The sequence below is a fragment of the Nicotiana tabacum genome, chromosome 16, assembly GCF_000715075.1.
Source record: "Nicotiana tabacum cultivar K326 chromosome 16, ASM71507v2, whole genome shotgun sequence".
Classification (NCBI taxonomy): Eukaryota; Viridiplantae; Streptophyta; class Magnoliopsida; order Solanales; family Solanaceae; genus Nicotiana; species Nicotiana tabacum.
This window is the reverse complement of record NC_134095.1, coordinates 49,331-64,514: the sequence shown is the minus strand read 5'-3', so window position 1 is coordinate 64,514 and position 15,184 is coordinate 49,331. Positions and strand designations below refer to the sequence as shown.

Sequence of the window (15,184 nt, the reverse complement as noted above, 5' to 3'; positions counted from 1 at the left end):
GAAGAAGGGCATTTATTGGAACAATAGTGCATATACCAATAAATCCCATTCTGATGCTTTGCAGATTAATCTGGTTAATAATGTGCCCTAACAGATCATGGTAGGTTAATCTCAATTGTTTTACTATTTTACTATTAGTGTACCTATTTGAATCTGTTTTGTTTCTTTTTAATTATAGTGATTGTGGTGCTTTTGTTGTTGTCTTTGCTGAGTATTTCATCTTTGGTAAGGAAATTCGAAAAGATAATTTTGACATTGAGACACTTCGCACCAGGTGGGGATCTTTATTGTGGGATTATGGAAGGAAAAAACAACAGTCCGGTGCAATTAGTGGTGATGAAATCACAGGGAGACTTTTCAGGAAGAGGAAGAGGGGACAACCGAGAAAGTAGTTCTGTTTTTTCCATTTTACTATAGTTTTGCTATGTATCAGGAGTTATTGCCTAGTTTTGTCTAAGTACTATTCTGCTACTTGTGAGATAACCTTAAAGGATATTTTGTATAATTTGTGGTAGTCATTACACATTGTGGCTGTGAATGAATTATATTTTAATGAATATTCAGTTACTTTTGTCCTTTAACAAAGTATGTATTTTCATTATGGTTGCAATTTTGTTAATGTAGCAGCGTTTATACATATGTATACAATGATATACATAGTTATACAAATTTATACAAACTTATACTCTTATTTATACATCTGTATACATATAATACCATTGATTGTTTGCAGTTCCTTTTGTATTTGTACAATCTATCAATATATTTAGCACCATTAAAAATAGCAAGACACTATTATTGGATAATCAAAACATGTATAATGAAACATCTCAATTACTTGTGAAACTTAACTACTCAACATTTGTAACTCTATTGTTTGTGAAACTTAACTACTCAACATGACAAGAAATGTAATAGGAAGTGTTATGTTTCCAACTATTTATTTTGGTCGATTCCTACATGTTTTTCTATTGTGACGACCTTGTCCACACACAGAACATGAAAACGCCCTCTTAGATTCTTTCTCTGAAGCAGGTTTGAGTCTTTCCTTTCTTGGCCTTCATGTATTCTTTCTCCCTTTAGGTGGTAGGACCACATCTTCCAGCACCTCTGTTGGGATTACCCATAAACTCTCATGTGGCATCGAATTCACTGGAAATTTATAAGTTCTAAGGATTTATGCTTCTTGTAGTAAAAAGAGCAATACTGGCCAGGTTTCAGTTGCTGGTTCTTCAAAATTGCCCAAGCATGCGGACATGGAAGTTCATCCATTTGAAATTTTCCGTAACTGCATGTTCCCTCTTCAAGGCACACTATGTTTCACCTTACCCTTCAAACACAGTATATAACTGCTCCGTAGCAGGCCTCACCTGCAAACGTTTTTTTTAAAAAAGTTAAAGAACATTATACATTATTATACAGAGTTATACATACTTATACAAGCAGTAAAATGCAAGTCAGCAGTGTCCAACATCATTATATTTGATTTATTTTACCATCATTTGCTCCGATGCAATCAGATTTTCCCGAAGGAGTTTGTCGTACTTTTTGCCAAGCTCTGTAGATGTCTCCATTGCACTTTTTCTGTTTTTGTTGTTCCATTGTTGTAGCAAATTTGTCATATACTCCGGCAATTGCATTACTGGTAACTCTCTAGCATCCTTGTTTGCTGCATTAATTGACTCTGCAATATTGGAAGTCATTACCATCGACCTTTTTACTTTGGAATATGCCCTAGACCACCTTTCGTAGCCAACTTCGAACAAGTAAGGTTGCACCCTCGGATCAATTTTGCACATCTCTGTCATATGGTACTCAAACTTCTCTATCGTGTAAGCTCTAGCCAAAGCAAAGAAGATATCCTTCAATTGTTTGTGATGTTTCTTGAATGTGCGCTTTACATTCTGCCACAAGTGAAACATGCAAATACAATGTGGTACTTCTGGGTACACAACTTTTGTGGCATTGAAGATGCTTTCGTTTCTATCTGATACTATACACATCCCTTCCCTAACACCAAAAGTACCCTTTATCTGGACAAAGAACTACTCCCAAGATTTATTATTCTCTGAATCTACAATTGGATATCTAAGTGGAAGGATTTTTCCTGTTTATACAAAATAGATATTAGGATTCAAACAATTATACAAATCTTATACACAATTATACAACTTTATATGCAAATTTTATAAAAACAGTAGATGTGAAATCCTATACACTTTTATACATGAAACTAAAACATTATACAAACTGCAGAAACAAGGTAGGTGCAGTCAACTCACCAGCTCCATCCTGTGTGCAAGCAGTCAATATGGTACCCTTATATGCTGCTTTAAGGAAACTTTGATCAACAACCATTATCGGTCTGCAGTGTTCCCAACCCTTGATAGATGCATATAGCAAAACATATGCATAAAGAAAGCATCCATCTTTTGATTTGTGCAACTTTGTAACCGTTCCTGGATTTGTATGCTCCAACATATAAAAATACTTCGGCAACTCCTTATATGAATCACTCGGACTCCCTCTTATCATTGCCATTGCTATCTTTTTAGCTCTCCATGCTTTCATGTAGCTCACTTCAATCCCGCGTTGCTTTTGTATGTCCTCTATTATATTATTTGCGGTGTAAAGTTTTTTTGGATTAACATACTTGTCCTTGACTATACTAGCAATTACACCTGAAGTAGCTTGACGTTGTGTTAAATATCTTTCACCATAGCCGTATGTGTGATTATTATTGTAACTTTTCACTTTGAATATGTTTGCCTTGAAAACGATAGAAGATTTGAAACTCCAAGCACAATTGTCATCCACACACATAAGGTGATACCTAGGATTAAAGATCATTCAACTTCTAAATACATTTGTATACAAAAACATAACTAGATATATACTAATTTTAATACCTATATAAATATTGACATACCTTGTTGCGCTTGATCTCTTCACCTTGAATTGGAACCTCTCGTATACAGCCAAGTTCTTCATCACATTTATAACTGTCTCTTTATCTTTATAAACTTGATCCTCCTCAATAAATTCGTTCAACATATTATCTATTATACCCGTATTTTCACTAAGTTTCGTATTTTCAATCAATTCGATATCAGCCATAATCTCAGTGCTATCAATTGTGGATACATCTATAAAATTGGAACTTGTGGCAACCAAACAACTGGAACTTGTAGCAACCAAAAGATTATCATAAATCTCTTTTACTCACAAACAAGGGGTATTTAGTGAAATTCAAGTTTTTCTTCTTTAATTCAATATACACCTTAACACCTGTATCGTTGTAAATCAGGACCGGCAGAAAATCATCATTTGGGAGAAAGTTAATCTCTATTGTGTTTAACTCACCATCGATCCTAATCTGTTCTGAAATAGCTGCAACTAAATTGTTGTAACTGAATGCCGACTCGACTATTACACAATCGCTGACGAAATTGATAAACTTGTTTTCTTCCCATTCACCACTATGAAGAACGTAAACTGGAAAAAGCTCTATCGAACAAAAAATTGAAATCAAAATTACAGCAAGAATGAAAATTGCGCTGATTTGCAGGAAAACAAATTTCACTTTTCGTGTTTGATTTGTTGTTAATTCGAGATGAAGAAGAATTTCTAGGATTTTTGGAGATGCATTGACCGCAAGATCTCGTTTTTGTAGATTTGGGGAAGAAGAATGGAAAGAATGAGAGAAAATCCCGCTGAAAGATACAAAATCCCGCTTCTGACTCCCAAAAAACGAAAATAACGCCCCTTTTTTTGGATATGGGCCTCTTATTTTTAGGCTACTCAATTATAAATTGAAATATGAGCTATAAAGTTGAAAAGCAAGCAGTCCAGTTATTTTAATATGAAATTTTCCCCTTTAAAAAAGCATAAGTGTTGAAGATGATTAGGATATATTTGATTTTCAAAAGGCAAAACTACAATATAAAATCTGTAAGACGGAAGGAATTAATATTAAAATAGTTGCATGCAAAGATATATATGCCGCTTTCAATGAATAAGATAATGCATTAAACTACTTTTTACTGCCACTCTTAGCTAACAACATTTCACGTAGTAGCTCGAAGGTTACGTGATGCATTATATGTTCATGCAAAATATTTACATATATCGATAACCTAAAGAATGTTTACATTATTATGCATTGTATAAAACACAAATGCTAATTAACTGGTTATATATCTTCTTTTCAACATTCTCAAATTACCTTATAATTATGAAAAGTTTAACTTCTATATACACATACAATGTAACAGAACTTTTACTGTATAAAGTTACCGAAACGAAATTATAGGCAATCACCATAAAAAGTGAAATTATTGGCCTGAAAAATAGTGTATTTTACCTGCTACAAATATTACAATATTACATAACATACACAAGTTGTTTTAATCAAGGCGGATTCAGGACTTCAATTTTATGGATGGATCAATATTTAAGGTTGTTAGAATTGAACCCATCTTAATTTTACAGTTATGAGTTCATATTTACTATTTTCTTACAGTTTTAATGAATTTGCACGTAAATTTATGTTTGTCTTGAAAGTTATGGGTTCAATTGAACCCGTAACCATACCGTTATATCCGTCACTAATTTTAACCTGCTATAAGAAGTTAAAACACATTAGTTACATGCAAAGATGGACTTATGCTTGAAGAAGACGGATCACTGGACCCATTAATTAACTTCGGCAAAAGGTTTGAATATATAAGTGCATATGGTCATATATTTCGCTTGGAATCTTTAACATCAAAAGTCCGATAGGGGCACTGGTTGAACTGTTTGCTCATGTGTCCCGTCACCTTCAAATCATGAGTCCGCATCTGGTTACCTGCTATTACTGATTGAAACATATACCAATCAGTTATGTATATACATCTTAATTGTCCATGTATATAAGTAAAATTCTATTATAAAAAGTTATTTTTTTAATAATCTAACAACGCAAAAGATTTTTACCATTGAGATAGAAAGTAAACTCATAAGTCATAACTCTTACCACTTCTCTTTTAGTCAACATAAATCTTGCCACTCAAATATTATTGTCGTTGTTTGTACCTTGTTGCATGCGTCTTCCAACGAATTAGGCGGAAAATTTGATTTGGTATTCTTTTAATTAATTCCTTTGTCTCCGTTTCGCATCTAACCCAATTTGCACATTCTTTAATCCTCCTTCATTTGTCCCATTCTCACCCTCTCTGCTATAAAAATTTCTCACTGGAGATTAAACACCATAACTCCTAAAAATATGTCGATGAGAATCATTCCTGCATTAGATGATTTTCACACACCTAATACTGACAAGGAAAATCAAAACGCTATAATACCAGATACTGATATTATGATCGAGTTGCCTCGATCTTCCTCTTCAGAAAAGCGAGAAGACCATAGTCATGCTCTTCTCGCTTTCATTGGACTAAGATTCATATTATCCTCAATGCTAACGAGGATTCATGCAGGCTATTTCAGAATAAGCTTATCTTTATGTTGGGAAACTTTATTATGGAAAACACTACTTGACCCAACCAATAATGAAACAAAATTCTTACGTCATGTGCCTCAAATGATCTATCGTCCCATTCTAATTTTCCTATGGTCATTTGCACTATTGGTTCTAGTTTTGCTTTCTTTACTCTATCTCTTGAGGTGCTTCTTTCGATTTAATTTGGTTAAGGGAGAGTTCGTGCACCATGTTGGAGTCAATTACCTTTTTGCCCCTTGGATTTCTTGGCTTATATTACTTGAATCCCACCCTTTTATAGCACCAAAACACGTTGGTTTTAAAGCTCTTTGGTGGGTTTTTGCAGTTCCGGTCATAGTTTTAGACGTGAAAATTTATGGACAATGGTTCACTAAGGGAAAGAGGCTTTTAACAGCCGTGGCTAACCCTACGAGCCACTTATCGGTCATTGGGAACTTAGTCGGGGCTCGAGCCGCGGCTAAAATGGGCTGGCAAGAGGTTTCTGTTTGCTTATTTTCATTAGGGATGGTTCATTATTTGGTGCTTTTTGTGACGTTATATCAACGATTATCAGGAAGTGATCGGCTTCCAGCTATGTTGCGACCAGTTTTCTTCTTATTTTTTGCAGCTCCAAGTATGGCTAGCTTGGCTTGGGCATCAATTACTGGAAGCTTCGATACTGCGTCAAAGATGCTCTTCTTTCTCTCGTTATTCCTCTTTACGTCACTGGTAACGTTGCATTTGAAAATATGGCTTAGAAATTAGTGTTTCTTTTTTCTTTTTTTTTGGGAGTATTTAGGTACGGTTTAACTGGGGTCTTGAGTCTAGTGCTTAGGTCCCAAGATAAGCCCCTTTTCCCGCAAGAGTAATTAAAATATACGTAACTACTTTAGATCGACAGCACAAAATTGTTTTTATATTATCAAAATATTTAAAAAGTAACTTGAAGGTATTTGGTCCTAAAAAAAAAAGATAGATTAGCTGATACGACATGTTAAATACAATGATTTTTAGCACATACTAAAAGTTAAATCTTACCTATTATGAATAAAAGTATCTTTACTTGTTATCATAAAAATGATTTGATAGTGTAAAAATTTATTGGAATACAAAAGTTAAACTCTAATAAGTGAAACTTAGTTACTTAAAAATATAGCATATAACCTATTATAATATATGTTAAATTACAATGACGACATTATATTTTTACATTACCAATATATAATTAAATATAAGATTAGAAGAGTCATCCTCAACTTACAATAATCTTGGAAAGTTGATGAATATCGACTTTGTCTTTTTTTCTTTCTATTATTTCAAGATTTCCTCTACAAAACCTAAACCTAAGTTTAGGAATTTTCTGTTATGTTGCATGTGCAATAGATGAAATTGACCTCACAACAACTTTGTCTTCAAGTCTACGTATGTGTAGCGTAGAATTTAATATTGTTTCGCTACATCCTATTGTTTTATGATAGATTCAACTTGCTATTCATGTTTCTTTCAAAGTTTTTGTCTTTTTATATATAGAAAAATTCATGTTATTGGCTGCTATTTAACTATTGTCTTCTTGTACGAGCCGTATACATGCCGTGATCAAGACGACTCTCACTTGTCACTCTACTAGATCGACCAGCCCATAATTTCTCCTTTTTTACTTTCAATAAATCTCTTTTTTGGAATTTTTACACAAAGTAACTAGATGAATTTTTTTTATCGGTATACATAAATTATACACTAAATATATATATATTTTTACACGTCTTATACATATATTATACGTTTCCAGATTATTTTTAGTTTAAGCGGTTGAAAGACATCTATATAGAGTATAATTCTTCAATCTTCCAATTAGGAAATTGACTTATTTTGTTGTTGTTTTTCCTTTGAATTTTTAGATATGCAGGCCAACTCTCTTCAAGAAATCAATGAGAAAATTCAACGTAGCATGGTGGGCATACTCATATCCAGTAACACTATTAGCTTTGGCTTCCACAAGATATGCAAAAGAGGTCAAAGGAAAAGTGCCACACACCATAATGCTCATTCTTTCATCCCTCTCTGTTCTTGTTATTATTGCCCTCTTGTTATCCACTGCTCTCTACTCTAAAATGCTCTTACCTGATGAAGATCCTTCTCTCACTGCTAAGCTACCCAAACAATCTTCACGAATTGTTTGATCAAAGGCGTATTCAAAATTTTAAATTAATACAGTAAAGTAGATATTAGCAAAATATGTATTGTGAAAGACAATGAGCGCGTCCCATTCGCTATCAGACTGTTACAGAGTTAATTTAATGGTCTCCAGCACAGGGCCAGCAGGAGTCTTTATATATATGAGTCTATCCTATGTATTATATTAACTGAATAAGCTTAAGGCTGGTAGCTAGCAGTCATTATATTGTTTACTTGCCAATTTGCCATAACTAGTCTATATCTGTCGAGTTTAGACATTGTATTCAAATATTATTTGGGTTTCCATGTACTACTTTATAGTGATTTTTAATTAATAAAGTTTATATTGTATTTTAATTTTTGGTTAGTTCTCATCTTTGTCTAAGATCTAGCGATAATTAACATATGTGTGACGTATGAGATATGTCCATGTTTTCAGTGACCAACTAATTTTGTCTAAAGATATATAACAAATCACTATCGTTATAGCCAACTATTAGGTACCTGAGTTTGATATTTTAGTTATTTATATTTTTTTCCTCTGTTGAAATTAAGGACCTAATTTGTTTGTCGTAGATATTACCTGTAATATTGTTGAACGAGGCAGATAGTAAATAAATAAATAAATAACTCAACCAAAACATAAAAGAGGTTTGATGGGTAAGAGCATCAAATGTAGTCAACGTTGGTTTATAAATAGTACGTAGTACACATCTATGATCTTCTACGGACATGGGCGGAATTTGGTAAAATTATGCGGCACGTGAATCCATGGTCTTTCCGTAAATGTTAAATGATGCACTTGATTGAAGGTTGGATATTTAACGAGAGGAATAAGGATCACTTCCCGCTTAATACATTTTTTCCTTCTTTATTTAATAGTACACCTGTACTAGAAATATGAGATCCGCATCTATCTACAGATATGGAAAGATAAAAAACGGTGTTATCAACTAGCAAATATAAAAACTTTATGAAGATGACAGGTGAAGTTTCTCCCATCGTTAATATCATAGCAGTTGGAAAAGAGGAATGCACAAACATGTTTTAGTTGATTATAATTATCATTTGCTACGTTCCTTAATTATTTCAAGGACGGTAACGTATAATTTTTATTACTTTAACTCAAATTTTCATAAACCACTATAGTTTTATTCGCGTAAGTATTAATTATATTTGTTTACGCAATGAATACAACTAAGACAAAATACAGAAAAACAGAATGTTATTGTTGAGAGCCGAACTTAAGACCTTGGCTAACCAAGCGAGCTATAATACTCTAAAAATTCGGACCAGGTGTGAATATGTTAAATGGGTATTAATGTGATATTTTAGACATGTGAAGTCTCATCGAGTTGAGTATGTGGAAATAGTTATTTTGGAATCAAGGCGGAGAGTGGTACATAAGATTCGATAAAATCGACTAAGTTTATGGAAGGCATGTGTCACACCCTACATTTTGAGGGTCAAGTCATCCATGAGTTCTGCGTATTACAGTGCGCCAGGACGAATGTCAGTCGCGTAGGCGGCGTGTGCTGACAAAGTATTGTGAAGGAACATCCGGCAGAGGGACTATGTATGAGGCAACAACCATCAAGATATGTTGTGTTGCATGTCCTAAGTGTGCCAAGAGAACTTAATGGGAATCTAGAGATCTCGGCTGTAGGCCTTATTCCTAGTATGCCCTTATATATGCGCGAAGGAAGGCCATTCTGATTCTCTGACCAGAACTAGACGATTGCTGAATCTTGGGCTTTTTAATTTTAAGCATATATAAGGGGGGTATAGGTGTTGAAGCTCAGCCAGCCTCCCACGCGCGTGCTGCCATCAAGCCGCACCAAGTGAGCTACCTTGGGGGAGGACCTCAAGGGCCTGCCTGGACATCTCAAAGGAGTGTCTAAGATATCCATATGGGTTTGGGAACTCTATGGACGGCGCGACGCCTTAGGACTAGCGTTGGGCACCAAACCGGCACTGGAGGCTTGACATGAGGGACGGTTATGCCCTGCGGGCTACCGAAATGATGGATGAAGACCTCTATGCCGATTGGATACTTGAAGCACCTTTCGTAGGGGCCTCATGTGTCGACTTGTGAGCTTAGCTTGGGTTCAGCTAGGCGAGCAAGGGTCTGTTGGCCTAGACGTGCAGTTGTGGGGCGACACTGCACTATGTAGGATGGAAGTATATCGCGAGGGCTATGTTTGGCTATGCCATAAGACAAGGATAGGCATGCTACGAAAGACGCACATGACAGAGGCCAAGGACTAAAGGTTGCCCTACTCGGGCGAAGCACAAGCCGGGTGCGGATGCACGAGGCGAGTGTCAAGCTTGAGGATTAGGTTGTGCACGCGAGAGCGATGCTCAGTGCTAGGCGAAGGACGTATGTGTCCCTAGCCAACCCCGGGTGTGCGCATGGATGATGATCCGTCAGATAAGAAGCGCCACAGCTAGTCAAGGCTACGAGCCTAGACATCATACGGGTGGCACAGTTGGAGCGAGCCTTTTTGAGCAAGCTCCACCACAGGCACAGGATCGTGCTAGAAAACCTGGGATAAGGAAGGGTTGTCCTGTAGTGCGGGGTGACTACAGGCGCCGCACGGGCATTTTTGTGCCGCTAGCGTTCAGTAAAGAGTTAGGACTGTGACATGTGGTATCAGAGCCAGGTTAGGCCATATTTTGCCATGACAAATGATATCTAAGTAGAAGTTGAGATGGCGAGTGCATTTTGGATATCAGTGTGGAGATCACATCAAAGCAGAGATTGATGTTCATATGCCACCAGAGATCGAGAACCTGATACTACTGGTCTAAAAAGAGGGGATTGGTTGCGTGAGTTACGGCTAGAATGTGCTTTGTCAGCCATGAACTTCAACCTACAGAATCAGACCCTTTCACAGTCGTTGTTTCTGCCATCGTCTGTGTCTTGAAAGGTGATTTTGGGGCATCTTAGTTTGATTGAGATATCGTAAGGGATGTCTTCCATGCAGTGGGTACTGTTTTAAGAGGGATGCTATATAGGCACAGTTGGTTTGCAAAGAGAGCCATTGTGCGATGCTGTTGGGATAGTTCCACAAGAAGGGACAGACGGTTAGCAGAAGCTCAATTGTCTTAATTGTGATGATCCGACAGTGTGTCAGAAACTCTGTCAACAGTTAGTTAGCAGCTTTGCTAAGCAAAGCATGGTAAGGAATGTCGAATGGACTGAGCGTGTGTTCCTTGCGCGGGTTGAATACCGTTTGAACCATGAGGGTTCAGTAGCATTTGGGAGCTCGTCAGGTTGAGGCATTTTGTTCATGTTAAGCAGCAAGTTGGAGCTGTGGGCCGTTTTGACAAAGGAAATGGACAACCCTAGTTTCTTTCGTAAGTCTGTGCTCCAGTTGAATGTGATGATATACCGATGAGTCGGGTGGTCAAAAAAAGGCCATGTTTGCCAGGTCGTGTAGCCATATTACCAAGAGTGTGAGCCATGGACTATAAACAAAGGGCATGACCGTGAAGAGATCCTGCTGAGGATGCGAGAAGCGCATCAGTTGAGTGTCTTTCCTGCGGGATAGACTTATAGACTGCCTAAGGGCATTGAGATGTACCTAGCCATCTCAAGGGTTGCGATGAATGGCAGGAGAGTCCCTCGACAACAGCAAAGAAGGACCTATGTCAGGCTTCTTAGCGGGAGTGCATGAGTGTCACAATGGGGTGGAGTCAGCCACCAAGATTATGAAAAAGAGCCGAACCATTTGATGGGGAAGCATTGTGCTGAATTGCTAAGGTAAGGAGACAAATTCGAAGGAAATACGAAGCTCCAGAAGTGAGCGGGATTCTAAGTTAGAAGGTGTCGTTCTGGAAAGGGATACGCCAAGTGATCGGGGACCATTGAGATGGGGCCATGTGTGAGGCACACCGAACCGGGAAGCCATGCTAGCAGAACCAAGAGGGTTCTTGTCTATAGGGCGAGTAAAAAGTTACTACCGGGAGTATTGGGTACTTGCTGAGGAAGTGACAGTTGGAAAACAAAGAGTTTTGTTCTTGAATGCGGTGAAGCTATAACTTTGAGAAAGCAATACTCACTGAGGGTACGTCCCAAAGAGCGAAATGGTTGCCAATAAGGGACAGGTACATTGAGAAGTATCCTCCACATTGAGTGTGGGAGGATCTACCTATGCAAAGGCGCTGGTACAGAATTGTGTGTCCTGAAGTGAGCTAAACTTTCCAAGGCAATGAGGGCGAGTAAAGGGCTACGCGAGTTGCTGAACTGTGTGAGCTACGCCTAAGCACACTGAGGTGCTTTACCATTGAGGGAAGAGCTTCGGACATATGAAGGCCGTGAGGGTCATGGTGTGGTCGACTAGTGTGGGTCGCCACAAAGTTAGACACCAGAGGGTGCAAGTGCGGAGGCACTTTCCGAGCGAACACCGATAGGAGGTGCAGTGCAGAAGGCACGCTTGGAAGATACTTGGGAGGAGAAGTGCAAGGGGCACGACTCCATTTTGAGCTGGACTTTGAGAAAGTTTGACCCACAAGGATTAAGGGAGCCAGTGCACATCCCTGAGGGGGCAGACTCCGGGTTATCGTAGGCATTGTTGTGTTATCGGGGACGATGACAGATTAAGTGTGGGAGGATGTCACACCCTATATTTTGAGGGTCAAGTCATCCATGAGTTCTGCGTACTACAGTGCGCCAGGACGAATGTCAGTCGTGTAGGCGGCGTGTGCTAACAAAGTATTGTGAAGGAACATCCGGCAGAGGGACTATGTATGAGGTAACAACCATCAAGATATGTTGTGTTGCATGTCCTAAGTGTGCCAAGAGAACTTAGTGGGAATCTAGAGATCTCGGCCGTAGGCCTTGTTCCTAATATGCCCTTATATATGCGCGAAGGAAGGCCATTCTGATTCTCTGACCAGAACTAGACGATTGCTGAATCTTGGGCTTTTTAATTTTAAGCATATATAAGGGGGTATAGGTGTTGAAGCTCAGCCAGCCTCCCCCGTGCGTGCTGCCATCAAGCCGCACCAAGTGAGCTACCTTGGGGGAGGACCTCAAGGGCCTGCCTGGACATCTCAAAGGAGTGTCTAAGGAATCCATACGAGTTTGGGAACTCTATGGACGGCGCAACACCTTAGGGCTAGCGTTGGGCACCAAACCGGCACTGGAGGCTTGACATGAGGGACGATTATGCCCTGCGGGCTACCGAAATGATGGATGAAGACCTCCGTGCCGATTGGATACTTGAAGTACCTTTCTTAGGGGCCTCAGGTGTGGACTTGTGAGCTTAGCTTGGGTTCAGCTAGGCGAGCAAGGGTCCGTTGGCCTAGGCGTGCAGTTTTGGGGCAACACTGCACTATGTAGGATGCAAGTATGTTGCGAGGGCTATGTTTGGCTATGCCATAAGACAAGGATATGCATGCTACGAAAGACGCACATGACAGAGTCCAAGGACTAAAGGTTGCCCTACTCGGGCGAAGCACAAGCCGGGTGCGGATGCACGAGGTGAGTGTCAAGCTTGAGGATTATGCTATGCACGCGAGAGCGATGCTCAGTGCTAGGCGAAGGACGTACGTGTTCCTAGCCAACCCCGGGTGTGCGTATGGATGATGATCCAGCAGACGAGAAGCGCCACAGCTAGTCAAGGCTACGAGCCTGGACATCATATGGGCGGCATAGTTGGAGCGAGCCTTTTTGAGCAAGCTCCACCACAGGCACATGATCGTGCTAGAAAACCTAGGATAATGAAAGGTTGGCCTGTAGTGCGGGGTGACTACAGGCATACACGGGCATTTTGGTGTCGCTAGCGTTCGGTAAAGAGTTAGGCCCGTGATACATGTCTTATATTATAATTTCGTGAAAACCTGTTGAGAATTTGGGAAAATGTAAAACATGAAAGTTGTAGCCCTTTGATTGTCACGACCCGAATTTTTCACCTTCGGGACCGGGATGACGCCTAATATTGTACTCGCTAGGCAAGCCAACATTATAGAATATTACACTTTTTTCCTTTATCCTTTTATAATTAAAGTTTAATAAAGCTAAATCAGCGGAAATAAAAGCAGAAGTACAAAATTTAACTAATTACTCATATACTATTAACGGAAGCCGAAATAGATACCACCTAGAAACTGGTGTCACAACTCACGAACTTTCTATAGATTACTACAAATACTGGTCTGAAAGAAATGAATACATCTGTCTCGAAAGTAAATAAAATAGAAATGAAGTAAATATAGGAGGGGACGTCAGGGTATGCGGATGCCTGTAGGATTACCTTGGGTCTCCTGAATGCAGAATCAGCAACCGTCCTCTCGATCAGCCACTACCAGCTCCGAAATCTGCACAAAAAGTTCAGAGTGTAGTATCAGTACAACCGGCCACATGTACTGGTAAGTGCGAGCCTAACCTCGACAAAGTAGTGATGAGACTACGGTGGGACATAACAAAATATATAACCTGCAATAGTTTATACCAAGACAGACATGAACCGCAGAATGAAATATGACAGTAACTTGCATTAAATAAATATGGAAACCAGGCCTTCAACCGGTACTCGGCTATAACCAATCCTTAAGATATTTTTCAATACTACAATAATGAATTTCAGCAGAAAAGAATACATAGATAACACTTGATGCGGCGCGCATCCCGATCCCACCATATAATCAATAACAGTATAAACATTCACCCTTATTACTCCTTGTTGCAGCGTGCAACCCTATCACATCAGTCCACCCTTATTACTCCTCAATAAATATCATCCTTATTCCTTCTGTTGCGGCGCGCAATCCAATTCCACCTGTCCACCCTTATTACTCCTTGTTGTGGCGTGCAACCCGATCCTACCACACAATCACATTTCACCCTTATTCTTCTTGTTGCGACGTGCAATCCGATCGCAACATTTTAGTACCAAGCACAACACAAGAACATGTATTCCAAAATTTAACGTAAAATCTTCCACAACATTTATACCTCAAATTATAACAACGAGAGGTCTATGCCATTACAAAATTTCAACAGTTAATACTACATAGTGAGACCAACCAAAGTATACCATGAAGCACCAACCAACCAACTTCAACCAATAAGGTAATAAAATAAAATTATAAAACAATTAATACTTCAACAGAGAAAACAACAATTAATATGAAGTAATTAGACATGGAAACATTTATGAGCAAGTAGCAATTAAGACAAGAAGCAATATATTAGGAAACGGGAAAGGGAACATGCTAATATGATAATTTGATGGTGCATAGGTACTCGTCACCGCGTCTATACGCCACACACATGGAATTTCACATAGCAAATAAGTCGGGGATCCATAATCCCTCAAGTCAAGGTTAGACTAAACACTTACCTCAAGCCAACGGGTATTTCAAAGTTCAATCACCGCTTCACCTCTCGATTCCACCACTAATTCATTAGCATCGAGTCATAATTAGCTTAATAACATTAATAAATGCTAAAGAAATCAATTCCAATGCATAATTATAGGTTTTCTAATTATTTTTTTTCGAAAAGTCAAAAATCGACTCAGG

At 38.6% G+C, this 15,184-nt stretch overlaps 2 protein-coding genes across 2 annotated transcripts; one reads left to right on the top strand and one right to left on the bottom strand.

Moving 5' to 3' along the window:
- Positions 1–1,325: 1,325 nt before the first annotated feature.
- Positions 1,326–4,871, bottom strand: LOC107799052 (uncharacterized). The gene is made up of 6 exons (XM_075232501.1): positions 4,850–4,871; positions 3,364–3,507; positions 2,930–3,215; positions 2,248–2,833; positions 1,497–2,033; positions 1,326–1,370 (listed from the first exon to the last, which is right to left on the bottom strand). The coding sequence occupies exons 1-6, from the start codon at positions 4,869–4,871 to the stop codon at positions 1,326–1,328; spliced, it is 1,620 nt and encodes a 539-aa protein (XP_075088602.1).
- Positions 4,872–5,195: 324 nt separating this feature from the next.
- Positions 5,196–8,021, top strand: LOC107799051 (S-type anion channel SLAH4-like). Its single transcript, XM_016622121.2, has 2 exons — positions 5,196–6,208; positions 7,378–8,021. The coding sequence occupies exons 1-2, from the start codon at positions 5,267–5,269 to the stop codon at positions 7,657–7,659; spliced, it is 1,224 nt and encodes a 407-aa protein (XP_016477607.1). The 5' UTR covers positions 5,196–5,266; the 3' UTR covers positions 7,660–8,021.
- Positions 8,022–15,184: the final 7,163 nt, after the last annotated feature.

Bases quoted from the DNA above. Each gene is read 5' to 3' on its own strand.
- LOC107799052 (XM_075232501.1), bottom strand. From the start codon at position 4,871: ATGTTTCAATCAGTAATAGCAG. The intron at 3,508-4,849 runs GTAACCAGATGC...TTTGTTCGATAG, and splicing joins GTTTCAATCAGTAATAGCAG to AGCTTTTTCCAGTTTACGTT. The intron at 2,834-2,929 runs GTATGTCAATAT...CTTTAATCCTAG, and splicing joins AAGAGATCAAGCGCAACAAG to GTATCACCTTATGTGTGTGG.
- LOC107799051 (XM_016622121.2), top strand. From the start codon at position 5,267: ATGTCGATGAGAATCATTCCTGCATTAGATGATTTTCACACACCTAAT. The intron at 6,209-7,377 runs GTAACGTTGCAT...TTGAATTTTTAG, and splicing joins TATTCCTCTTTACGTCACTG to ATATGCAGGCCAACTCTCTT.